The sequence below is a fragment of the Rissa tridactyla genome, chromosome 11 (genome assembly GCF_028500815.1).
Source record: "Rissa tridactyla isolate bRisTri1 chromosome 11, bRisTri1.patW.cur.20221130, whole genome shotgun sequence".
Lineage (NCBI taxonomy): Eukaryota > Metazoa > Chordata > Aves > Charadriiformes > Laridae > Rissa > Rissa tridactyla.
The window spans coordinates 4,757,772-4,770,617 of NC_071476.1; the positions used below are offsets into that span (position 1 = coordinate 4,757,772).

At 50.3% G+C, this 12,846-nt stretch overlaps 1 protein-coding gene across 2 annotated transcripts in view; it reads left to right on the forward strand.

Annotated features, from left to right (window-relative positions):
• Positions 1–12,846, forward strand: part of MGAT4B (alpha-1,3-mannosyl-glycoprotein 4-beta-N-acetylglucosaminyltransferase B) — a 52,755-nt gene that overhangs the window by 33,885 nt on the left and 6,024 nt on the right. For both annotated transcript variants that reach the window (XM_054216924.1, XM_054216925.1), the window contains exons 2-9: positions 2,730–2,909; positions 3,606–3,746; positions 4,591–4,724; positions 7,313–7,359; positions 9,481–9,594; positions 9,982–10,057; positions 10,423–10,537; positions 11,331–11,461. In XM_054216924.1, the coding sequence (XP_054072899.1) occupies positions 2,730–2,909; positions 3,606–3,746; positions 4,591–4,724; positions 7,313–7,359; positions 9,481–9,594; positions 9,982–10,057; positions 10,423–10,537; positions 11,331–11,461 (938 nt within the window). The remainder of the gene's footprint in view (positions 1–2,729; positions 2,910–3,605; positions 3,747–4,590; positions 4,725–7,312; positions 7,360–9,480; positions 9,595–9,981; positions 10,058–10,422; positions 10,538–11,330; positions 11,462–12,846) is intronic.

The following is a 12,846-nucleotide window of genomic DNA, read 5'->3' on the forward strand; positions in this document are numbered from 1 at the left end:
TAGACAGGGAGTGCTGCTGCTTTGAAAGGTAGGTAAAGGGTCTGTACTGAACTGACACTAGCTGAAAAATTTGTTCAGCCTAATTAGCAGCAAATCACTTCTGTGTCCAAGCTTGCTTGTAGAGATGGGAGCCAATTCCCACCCCCCTTGTCCCTTGCTGCCCTTTGTGGCTTCTCAGTGCCCTCCCTGGCTGAGCCGCTGAGGGTTTCTGCGAGGGCGGCAGATCTGTGTCCCCCTGTCATTGCAGACCAGCAAGTGCAAAATGGCGTTACTGGAAATTCATGGGAAACTGTACGCCCATCTTGGGCTTTGTCTCGGACTGTTCAAGCTGTCACCGGAACCGGTCGCGATCGATCGGCTTTTAAATGTCATGAAATTTTAATTAAAGAATGGAAAGCCTACGAAGACATCATAGGACAAGAGCACTGGAAACAAATACAATTTCACTTCCAACCATTAGCCAGAAAAGCAGCAAATGGTTGACTGCACATCACCATTGCAGTCTAATGAAAAGTGCAGCTCTTGGCTTCGGCGGGCAGGTCATTAGTGACTGAATAATCAGTGACATTTCCCTTCTAAATCTGACACAAACGAAGTGCAGTGCTCTGGAAAAAGCCATTAAGAGCAAAGCTTTGCCTTTACTCGGCTCCAGGTATTGCAGAACAAGATCTAATGGCAGCCTTTAGCTGTGATGTGGCTTTGATAGCGTCCACGGGATAGTAACCCCCGGTACGTCGAGAGCCAAACGCTTCCAGCCCTGCACAAGCACAGTTGCCATCGTGTCATGCAAAAACAGAAAGTGAGACTTGTTCCTTGCCTGGTGTTCGCAGATGCAGCCGGTAAAAGATACGAGTAGGAAAACCTATAATCTAGGGTGCTGGGAAGCCGAAAGGTATATTCTTATGTCTGAGAGGTGCCAGGAGGTAAAGGTTCTAGCTCGTCATGGAGTCAATTTAAAGCCTGACATCCTCCTGTGAATTCCCGCGGCTGCTCCCAAAGCTGGGTGTTAACCTGTTTTTCTGGAAATTTTTAAATGTTTTCTCGAGGGGAGCGGAAAGCGAGCGGCACCGCACAGGAAAAAGGAAGGACCGGTCTTGTTTATGTCTGTCCCTCGACTTTCTCTGAGTAACGTGTTGTCAGATGGACGGAGTAATCAAATGGGTGTAACTTCCTCTGCTCCCTCCCCGTGTGCCCGTGGCTTTGAAAATAATGCTGAAAGGTTAATAGGAGCCAGGCTGCCTTGTGGGGGGTCCCTTGTGTTGAAGCACTGAGTCTTTAAGAAGGTTTTTTTCTGGGGGAAAGAGACCCCATGGGGGAAACTTTTCCCAGGCAAAAGCATTACCAGGACCTGGATTGGGAAGCGCTGTTGTCTTGGAAACTCTGTGCTTTGGAGCAGGGCATGTCTGATCTTCAGAATTCCTTTTTCTTTATAGACCCCAAAATAGAAGTTGTCGATGCAGTCGGTGTATCTTTTTTCAATGGCTCTGATTTATATTTAGCCCTGTGTTGGGAAGTTCCGGTGCAGTATTTTTGGTCACCAGCTCTCCTGGTGGCGTTTGGGCTAAGGGTCCACTAATCAGTGGATAAATCTGGTTTGGGTGTAGTCCTGTCAGTTACTGAAAACACGTGAGTGACCACAGATGAAAGCGGGCATAAAATAGTGGGGTAAAAAACATTCCGGGAAAGTTCATTAATGGCTAACTGATTCCACTCCCAGCTATTGTGTAGTTAGTTCCAGCTGAAGGCTCTTGGTAGTTTTATTTCTTAAAAATGGCTTAGTGATATGATGTTGTTTCAAAATAAAAAGCTTTATTACCTTATCAAATATTTTTTATATTTTATATATTACATTTATAGTGCATCCGTAAGCTTCATATCCAAACACTTGGATTTATGTAAGCATCCAGACAGCTATTGCCACGTGATATTCTTTATCCTGCCCTGTTTCGGGAAGGTTAGATTCCCAAAATCCCTTTGTCCGTTAGAATTTGGGACTCTCTTCCGAAGCTGCCTGTGCCTGCCCTCGTCTGATTGCAGAGCAGCATCCCCCTTGCCAGCATCTCGCTTTCCATCACTCGGGGTCATCCAGGAGATGCCCCATGCCATCTGGAGAAAGCCTTCGAGATGCTGTCCAGGGATTCTCCCAAATTACCCACCTGAACGCCCTTCGATGCGTGCTCTTAAAACTCTTTCCTTTGTGTGCCATAAGGAAACCAAAGCGAGGAGCAAGGTGATTAAAAATACTGATATTCCTTTGACAGGCCACCCCCACCAGTGCTTTCAGTTCTTTTTCACTTGACTTCGGTTCCCCGCTGCTCACTCCAGCGGTCGCCATCTCACACACCCAAACTTCTGGATCTAGAGCGAGAGGCAGAATATTGCTCGTAAAATTAATGCCTGCAGCTGACTCCCCTTTTCCGAGTGTATAGTGAAGAAGAACTACCATGCAACGTATCATCTGCGTGCTTTGGTCACAGAGAACCGGGTCGTATTTCTGTATGACCCGGAAACCCAAGCTAAAGAGGAAAACGGGAGCAGCTTTTTAATGGCAGTTCTGCAACTTAATCTGCCCTCTCTCCAGCCCTCTCACGGATGGGTGCGTGCTGAACCACAGCTCCCTGAATCCATCTTTTAAGGACTGGCGGCGTATGAGTGATGGGCGTTGCTTTTGTGACTTGAAACCCTTCAGAGCACAGAGGAGGAAGCTTCTCTCTCTTTTCCATCCGCAGGTGACGTTGTGGACATCTACCAGCGGGAGTTCCTCGCCCTCCGGGACCGACTGCACGCAGCCGAGCAGGAGAGCCTGAAGCGCTCAAAGGAGCTCAACCTGGTCCTGGAGGAGATCAAGAGAGCGATCTCGGAGAAGCAGGCCCTGCGGGATATAAACCGGACCTGGAGCAGCTTATCTGGTGAATAAACAGAGAAGTTGAGGATCTCGGGCTGTTTTGAAGCTGTTGCTAATGAGGAGGTAGAGAGGTGTGCGTGCGTGTGCGTGTGTGCTGGGCTGCGGACAGGACGTGCTCTTCTCTCCCCCGGCGCGAGAAAAGTGTGGAGTTCAGAGGGACTTGGGAACTCTTAAACTCCTGTTTAATTACAGGTGCATACGCATCATTAAACACTGAGATTTGCCTCTGCCGAGGATATTTGCCAATTTGCTTGCTTACAAGTCGGGGTTTTTTTTCTTGCAAGTCATACACGCCATTTCCTATGGCTGTATTGAATCCATATGGAAAATGGGTATCCAAAGAGAGGGGGGAGGAAGGAGTTAGGCTGGCTGAGCACCTCTTGCCAATTTATTTGTTTTGTTGGTGTTTTTTTTTAAGTTGCTCTGTTGAAGAAAATTGGATCTCTGCAGAAAGATCCGATTTGACCTTCATTTGATCTTCATTCTTCCCACTCCTTCCCAAATATTTTGGGACTTCTTTAAGGCCCTCATGGCTCCTGCTGAACTTTAATTGGGTTTGTGGTAGCATGTTAAAGGTTGGCCTGATTTTTTATAACCCAGCAGTAGTCTCAGGTGGCCGGGCTGCTCTACAAAGGCTTTTCGCCTTGCAGTCTCTTCCTACCTGCCATGCCTTGCAATTGATTCCCTTTTCCTTTTTAAGACGAAACCAAGTTAAAACTGTGGAATATCACCAACAAGAATGTGCTGCACCTTCCCACCATCTTCCATCATTTGCCACATTTGCTGTCAAAGGAGAACAGTCTGCAGCCAGCCGTGCATGTGGGACAGGGGCGCACTGGAGGTAAATGGGAATTAGTGCTGCTTCTGGTGCTCTTCCTCACCTTGGTGCCTGTCCCTCCCCTTTCCTCCGGGCCTGGCTGTGGTACGGAGACGAGCAGGACTGGAGGAACGGCTGCATGCATCATGCAAGCTTCTTGGTCTCGTGGCACGTGGGGTGGGTAAGCCATGTCACGTCTGCGAGTCTATGGGGGAGTGCTGTCTGTGCTCTTCATTGGCACTAAAATGTTCTTGATGCTTCTGCCAGACGTTTTTTGCTGCTTTCCATCTCCAGAGTGCTCTAAACTTTGCCTGGAAGGTGGTCAGATGAAAGCACAGTTTGCAGGGTGCTTCATGGAGACTTAAACCAGTCTTAGGAGACAAATCCTATCTGGTGTAGTACTTTGGGTACTAGATGATTCCCCCCCTCCTCCAAAAGCCCAACCCAAAACCAGAGACCTGACTTCTCCCTCCTAAACAGAGGTGCTTCTGCCCATGGGAGGGGTTTGGAGAACAAAGGTGGTCTTAAGTTGATGTTGACAGGCTGAAAAGGCCCCTAGGGGAAGGAGGGGGTTTGGGTGTTTCCTTAGGCATCGGTCTTTTGGGGAGAAAGGAAAGAGTCTATCTGGCTGCCATGGGTACCCTGCCAGCCTGGCGCACTGGGGTGCCGCTGGTCGGTACTGGGCTGGGGGACAAGAGTATGGGAGCCCTAGGTAGCCCAGGAACCCACCAACCTGCTGATCACTGCTGGTTTTTAATCACGGAGCGTGGCACCGAGCAGGTGAACCATGAGACGATCATGGGAGCAGAGTGAAGTGTCTTGTCCCAGCACACCCCCCTCTCTAAAATCTCTCCTTGGCCCTGGGCAGTGTCCGTTGTGATGGGAATCCCCAGCGTGAAGCGGGAGGTGCATTCCTACCTCACCGACACCCTCAACTCCCTCATCTCAGAGCTAACTCAGCAGGAGAAGGAGGACTCCGTCATCGTTGTCCTCATCGCCGAGGTAAGACAGAGCTTTTCCTGTTTATCCCGTTTCCCTGGCCCCGCTGTCTGCCAAACAGTGCCGAACAGGACGGCTGCCCACCTGGAGACCAGCTCTGCTGCTTGCCGGGACGGATAAGCCCAGCCTTGGGCTGCCATCCGAGCAGGATCATTAGGTGCATCCTGCCCAAAATGAAACATCGATTGGGCCAGAGAGGGTCAGGGTGCGAGCAGGCAAACATTAGTAGCTGCCAGCGCAGCACGTGCGATAATCTTTGTGGCTCTTGCAGGGTGCTTGAGTGGTTGTTCCCAAAATGTGCCAGAGCAGTCCCATGGCCACATCTGGGAGAGCTCTCAGACCTGCTCCTGAAGCAGCTTCATTTCTCCGCATACCTGCAAAGACGGCTCTAATCCCCTCTCCACACCCAAGAGCCTGCTGATTTGGGGCTGAGACTAACATGATGCCTCTTCATACTGGTGCCTGGAGCCCAGAATCAGTTGCTGAATCCAGGGGCTAAAAAGCCTTGATACATTAATCTGCAAGAGCTGCTTTTATCTATGGGTTTAGATGGTTATTTTTCTCCATGGCTTTCCCCTCAGGATTATTTTCTTGAGCTTGAAGTGCATTTGTCTTAATTTCCAGAAATCCGTTGAGAAAGATAAACCTCAGTGGCATGTTACTGGGAGCAGAACAAAGATGAATGTCTGGGTTTGCTGCCTGTTTACCCATAACTTGACATTTTGAGTAGCATTTGGCTTCTGGGTCTCTGGCTGGTATTTCGTACAAGGAGAAGGTGTGCACAGATGGGTGCAGCCCAAAGTGCCCGGGACAAGGTTCGGTCCTGGCTGTTGTTTCCCTTTGAGCCAGGACAGGTTTGGTGGCTGTTTTCTCAGGGAGTGAGTTAAAGCATGAGAGGTTTTAAGTAACTTTATCAAAAATATCTTCTGTTTAGGACTGCAGTAATTTATTTTTTTTTAAGTTGACTTTGAAAATAGGGCGCGCGCTGTGATAACAGCACCTGACTTTCCATGCGTACCTGTGATGACGGACGTGAACAACAGAGAAATTAATTGTGATACCGTCAAGTGCAGGAGCACACGTGCTGTAGCCCAGTAACAGCAATGGTAGTTGTAGATCACCACCGCCGTCACTGTCCTCTCTTGCCAAGCTTGTCTTTGTAGCTGCACAACATCCTTCTCCCACGCGAGTGCCAACCACCGCTGTGCCTGCACGGCCTCTTCCCAAAGTGTTTCCCAACGTACCTGCACTTGGCATTGCTCGTTCGGACCCTTCAGACACGGGATAGAGAGTAAATAGTGAAGAGGTCCTATGAACCTGGAGCGGACACTGGGTCATTTGGAGACTCAGGACAGCTCAGGAGCAACTGAATGGCCTTTTGGGGATGGGGATTTCTCATTTCCGAGTGCTACCGCTAACAACCACGGGTGTCATCCACGGTGGCCGGGCTGCCTGGGAGAGCTGGGGGCTCCTTGGCTGGCAGAGGGGAGTCCTGGGACGAGCTGGCCGTCTGGGCTGTCACCAAGCTGCCATTTCAGTGGCAGCCGGGTGCTTGGAGCAGAGCTCTGCATTTGCTCCCAAAGCCAGGAGCATCTTTCCTGCCTTTGTTTTTCCCGTTGCTGTTTTCTTGGCAGCACCGGGGTAGAATCAGTCCAACGCTGGGAGCCTGAGCCCTTTTTAGGAAAGGGACCTTTTTCCTCTCGAGAAAACCCTCCCTTGTCACCTCCCCAGCTTGGAAGCGCTGGCCTCAGCTCGTGACATACATCCCCGGCGTTTCACTTCTCACCTCCGCCCGGCGCCAAGCGCAGCAACAGCCGGTCCCGGCTTCTGCAGTGCTGCGTCTGCAGATCCGCCCGGGACACGCGGTCCCGTGATCCCTACAACCTCCCAAAACAATGCCGCCACCAGGAAACAGGCACAGTTTTTGCTCCTGGGTCTCCTGCCCTTTGTTCTTGGATTTTGTTTTCCTGGTCGCTGTGCAGATGGTTTCTGTCCGGTGCCCGTCCCTGTGTTTGCACTTCTCTCGCCTGCAGAGAGTGAGCGGCGTGCGGCGCTGCTGGCCTTTGCCTCCCAACTGCGCCAGGTTGCCAGGTTGATTCTGGGAGCAAACTGTTGGTTTAGGAAGAAAAACGTTCACATGAACCTGAAATGAAAAACGCACGCTCATAAATAGACCCCTCTCCTTCACAAAAGGGGTAGAGATCCTTTTCTGCCGAGAGTATTCGCTTGGATGAAAGCCAGCGTGTAGAGAGAAAAAAAAAAAATAAAGAGCCCCGAAGTTAACGCTTGGTGCAAACACTTGGTGCTGGCAGGGGCAGAAGTGCCAGGAGAGCACGTGGGGCAGATGTGCAGCATCTTGAGTCCTTTGGGGTGGTTTTTGGTGTGTGTGATGCCTTTGGTTAATGCTAGCCATAAAGGAGGGCTCCTAGGAGTCCGTCAGCGCGGGGAGTGTGGTTAAGCTGGGTAAAAGGAGACATGAAGATGGCGCGGAGGTGCTGACAGTACCCCGCGGTGCATTGACGGTGATTTCTGAACCCCGGGGGGCAGAGGCTGAGGCTGATGGATCTAACACTGCTTATCTTTTGTTTCAGACGGATCCGCAGTACACAGCCGGAGTGGCAGAAAATATCAGAAACTTGTAAGCACCTCCAGATCACTGCGGCGGTACGGTCTATGCCTTTAGCAAGGCCAGGGAGTGGCTTTGTTAAGGAGAAAATACAAGATTTTCTGCTTCCCTTTTGTATTTTTTTTGTTGTTTGGGTTTTTTCTGTTCTTAAACTCTGGGCTGTCTTTGCTATTGCCGCTTCCACTTTCTGCTTGTTCTAAAATGCATCCCATATGTACCTTCCATTCGGCTGCTTTGTGCTTGCAGTATTTAACACAGGCCGTTTCATTTTGCTCTTTCTGTCCTGTGGCATTGCGAGGAGATGGATTATTTAGATATCCAGTGATCCTGGCAATTGTTTCTGTGTCTAGTGCGGCCCTCTACCTGCTCTGCAGAGTCAGAGCAACTGGGCAGTGTGGTAAGCACACCCAAATGCTCCTGCCTTCTTTTGCTTTAAAATCCGTGATCCGTTTTTCTTCCTGCTCCAGCCTGTTTGTTTTTCCCTTGTTCTAGGCACTAGTTACGTTTGTCTCTCACGCTAGCTGCTATTTATGTCCCGGCATCTTAGTGGCTTTTGCAGCTTCGTTTGTGGCTGTTTAGGCAGAAGCCGGTGACGGATTATTAACCGTGAGCTGGTCCAGGTATTAACAGCATCAGAGCTCGGAGGCAAAAGAAAAAGGTGGTGAGAGAAGAGGCTGTGACTCGCGTCCAGCTCCTGTGATTGCTTGTTTCCAAAGGATCACAGTCGCCATAAGAAGGAGCCGCAAAAGGGCAGCACATCCTCCGGGCGCCCCGCGTCCCCGAGCCAATGGTGGGAGAGGGGCTGGGACGCGTGCGGGGAGGCTTGTGTTCCCAGGCACTTGCAGAAGAGCTGAAACAGAGCCCTCCATCTTGCTGTGCAGGAGCTGGCAGAGCTCCCCTCCTTCTGCCGGCTGGCAGGAGGACGCACTTATCGGGAGATAATGGACTGATTGTCCGATGGATCCTGATGAAATTACTGGGCGCTGCTGCAGAGACTGCTTCTGCGTAGAAGGCCCGAAACTTTAATTGACTTAATGATCTGATTTCTCGCCGTCCCCCTCGCCGGTGCCTCCTGCCCCTCCCTGAGTCACTGAAATTATTTTTCTTCCAAACTGAACTGAGGCGGTGTGGGGCCAGGGCAGGCTGGGCTCCTGTCGCAGCAGGGAGAAAGCCATTGCTGCTTCGGTGCAGGTTTTGTCAGCTCAGTGAGAGGCTTCTGTTCCACTGCTGCCCCAGGAAGGGAAGGTTTGAAAACGTTAGCCGAAAATCTTGCCGGTCCCAAGGAGGGAATAAGAAAGGGAAAAATAAGTGAGAAGTTTTTGGCAATCTCGCTGCTTTGTCTCCCTCTGCCCCATCTCCTGTCCTCCGGGCTCCGCACAAAGAAAGGAAATCAGCCTTGCACCAAATGTTCTCAAAAAGGCAGTATAAAAATAACTGGTTTTCCCGCTTATCTCTCACAGTTACAGTAATCTCTGGGTATTGCTTGCAAGGCTGTTGTAGGTACATATTTTTCAAATGGGTGGCATTTTTTTTCTGTTTGAGTTTGACTCTTTAAAGGGTTCTGAACCACAATGTAGGAAAAATAGGTGCTGGTTTTATCAGTGTAAGGGAACTAGGTAGAATTCGCACTGACTGTCCTAACTACAGCACAGCAGCGTTTTAAGTAACTTAGCAGAAATGCATAACATAATCTCTGCAAAATGGCTTTTAATTACTGATGCATTTGGAAAATCTTTACATGCCGGTAATGCCAGCAAGTCCTTTCTTTGGTGCACCAGTCTGCGGGTCCGTTTAATCCTGCAGAGGGTACATGGTGCTTGTGGCTGGTCTTTAAAGCTGACCTGTGTGCATGGGAGGGAGGGAGGGAGGGAGGAGGGATGCTGGAGGGGGGGGGAACATGAACGTGGGGCTATTAGAGACTGTGGGAGGGAGACAGCAGCTTTAAAACTCTCTGACAGTCCCCGCTGATGTCCTTTGGTGAGGCTTGGAAGTGCACTAGTTGCTGGGGAGGTTTTATCTTAGAGGCTGTATTTTTTTGTGTGTTCTGCAGCTCAGTGTTTACCCAGCGATTTGGTCTATGAAATGGTGTGTCAGACATGGAAGTATTTGTTTACTGCTGCTTTTCTCCCTCAGATTCCCAAAGGAAATACACTCAGGTCTCCTGGAGGTAATTTCCCCATCTCCGCATTTCTATCCTGATTTCTCTCACCTGCGGGAATCCTTTGGGGACCCCAAGGAAAGAGTCAGGTAAGAATCAATGAGCTTAAAAACAAGCAAGCCCTGAATTAAGGAACTGCAGCATCTCCCCCCCGCCTCCAGCTGGGAAAGCTCTTCTGCAGGACCAGACGAAGCCCTTAAACTCGCTTTATCCAAGAGCTGGAAGGCCATGGGTGGGGGGTGTATGAACTGGCGCCAGCTTTGCAGGGCTTGCCCTGTGCTGCGGTGTTTCCATCACCAATTGAGGGGTCATTTTAACCCAGGTGATGTTCATTTCAGAAGTCCTTGAGTTTTCCAGTAAATCTTAGCTGACCGGTTAAGAGGCCGTATGCCATCCCTTCCTCCAAGAGCTGTGTCACCTTCCCAGCCTGGCATCCTGGGAGAGACCAGCGCTCCCACCGTGTTTGTCTCTTGCAGGTGGAGGACGAAGCAGAACCTCGACTACTGCTTTTTAATGATGTACGCCCAGTCCAAAGGCATATATTATGTGCAGGTGAATTTGGTGCTGGGGGCAAGGGGAGCTGGGTGTACCTGCGAGTTCATGGCGGATTGTGTCCGGCTGAGAGCGTGTCCGGTTGTGTGATGTGGCAGAGTGGGAGCGGGTTTTAACCAGATGGGTTCAAAAGCTAGGTTTCTAAGATGCTTTAGACTTGGAGACCTTCCCCTCTAGGGAGGGCAGGAATCCTTGTTTCGTTTACCTGTTAGATTGGGTGAGAAAAATCTGCTTGGAGCGTCTTCCAAAATAAACTAGGTCTGTGCCAAAGCTTTCTCCGGTATATGGCGTGATTGCTGTGCACAGAGGGGCTCTTACTGGAGCCCGGATGGGTCATTGGCACTGAGTGTCCTTTCCTCTTGCAGCTGGAGGATGATATTGTGGCCAAACCAAACTATCTCAGCACGATGAAGAACTTTGCCTTGCAGCAGCCTTCTGAGGAGTGGATGATCCTGGAGTTTTCTCAGCTGGGGTTTATTGGTAACGCTCTCCCCTGCTCACCCCAGTCCCAGCAGACACGGGCACAAGTGTCTGCTGGAAAGCCCTTGGTCCAATTGTCCCCATGAGATAGTAAAATACTTGGACTTGATCCCTCCCTATTTTTGCAGTGACCCTTGTGTTTGCACAGGGGAGAAAAGATCCCTCCCTATTTTTGCAGTGACCCCTGTGTTTGCACAGGGGAGAAAAATCCTCACAGCTGGTACTGCTGATGCTCACTTTTAATAAAAATAAACCTGGTCAGTGGCCCAGCAGACAGCCGAACAGCTTAGATGTGACCAGTAGCTTTTAGGCTGGATGGGATCAGGAGTTGCCTAACAGTGTGCAAAAGGAAGTTTACATCAGCAGAGAACTATTTTGGGAACAGCAGTACGTGGTTGCAGTAGCAGCTTGATCTGTTATTTTGGATACTGGTTTGACTGGCTTAAAACTTGCAGTTTTCGGGGCAGGAAATGGTCTGTCCTGCAGCTGGCTGAATGTTTTTCATCCTTATTTCTCCCTGCTGAATGGAAGAGTTTTAGACCTTTTGATGCTGTCGTGACCTGTGAGGCACTAATGCCTTCTAATTCTGTGATAAATATTAAATCCGGAACTGTATTAGCAATGCCAGCAGTACTGGTACATAGTACAGAGCTGCATGCTCTTTCCTTTACGTAGAGAGATGGATACATCCAACCTCCCCTGCCCAGTCTCCCACGTTTTTTTCTACCCAGCTCTGGTTATTGACCATTTCATACCGTAGCTGCTCTGTCTCCTCCCTTTCTTTGTGCCGTAGGAAAAATGTTCAAATCTCTGGATCTGAGCTTGATCGTGGAGTTCATCCTGATGTTCTATAAGGACAAACCCATCGACTGGCTGCTGGATCACATCCTTTGGGTGAAAGTCTGCAACCCCGAAAAAGACGCAGTACGTAAATAACTTCCATTGAAGGGGAACGTTTTGTGCGTGGGCAAATGTATGCTCAGTCTGTGTCTCCAGAGGATCTTTTCTGTGAGCTCTGGTGCTAACTGACTTTGCACTGAGCCATGCCGTTCCTGTGGAGCGTGCTGCGGGGCATCCATGCGCATTGTGTAAGCAAAGACCTGGGAGTTCAGGCTTTTGTAGTCTGCAGCTGTCAGAAGCGGCATTATTTCTGCATCTAAGCACTAACAGGGTATTCTTCCTCCAGTCCTTGAGGAGAGTAGCTGTTCCCCATTCTTCTGTGTTGTTTTTCATTACAGTGTGCTTCTCTCCCTGAAGCCGTTCCCTGCTCGCTAACTATAACCCCAGAATAACCCTTTGGCTCTGGTCTCCTGTGCCGTACCCGCCTGGAGCACACATACAGGCTGCCCAGAGAGCTCACCCCAGATGACCCGAGAGCAAGCCTGTCGCACGCAGCATGCCAAAATGAAGCCAGAGCACGCAAAGCTCCTGTCGAGGTTTCTAGGAGGGTGCGAAGAGGTGAAATGGGCTCCGTTTTCATGCTGCCATCTCATTTGTGGAGCTATATCTGCACGAGGCCTTGCAGACTGGCAGCACAGAAGCCCCCATTGCCCTGTGGAGGTTGTGTTTGAACTCCCAGCGGCGGCAGCAGCAAGGGGCTAAAGCGAGTGGGAAGGGCAGAGGAGGATTGTGTGTGACAGTACGTGTAAGATGAGCTCACCACCAGATCCTCTCCTGTCTCCTCTCTGAACATATTGTATTTACTCATACACTCGTTCGCTCTCCTCCCCCGGCAGAGAATGAGCAGCGGAGTCCCCCTGCAGCACTTGAAGCCAGTTGCTTAGGGTGGACCTCATAGCCACAATTATTTTGTAGTGGCAAATGCTAGAGCAAGTGGTCACCCCGGGGATAAATACTGTATTTATGCGTTGGGGGGACAGGACAGCCTCAGGGCTCTGCAGAATTAGGGCAGGGATGTGTTTTAATTTGGCCTGATCCCTGGCAGAGGCAGCTCCAGCCCCTCGTGTGCAGCAGGACCAGTCTCAGGTGGTGTCCATCATGTCGTGGCACTTCAGACCATCTGCGTGGCAGAGCAGTCCTCAGGGCTGTCTGTCAGTCCCCAAGGTCCTCACTGCCATGGGTGAGGCCAGGATGCCGCGATGGAGCTGGGAACGATGCTGCCGTCTGTGGCCCCCCCATTCAAAATCTTCAGCTTGAGCATTGATTAAGTGCAGATCCTGCTGCGCAGGATCATCTCCTTAGCTCATCTTTGCTCGTCTTCTCCTGCCTGGCGGAGCCAAGGTTTTCCCAGGGGAAACTGCAAACCTCTTAAATGTGTTGCCTTTTTAAAAATTAACCTACTTTCTGTG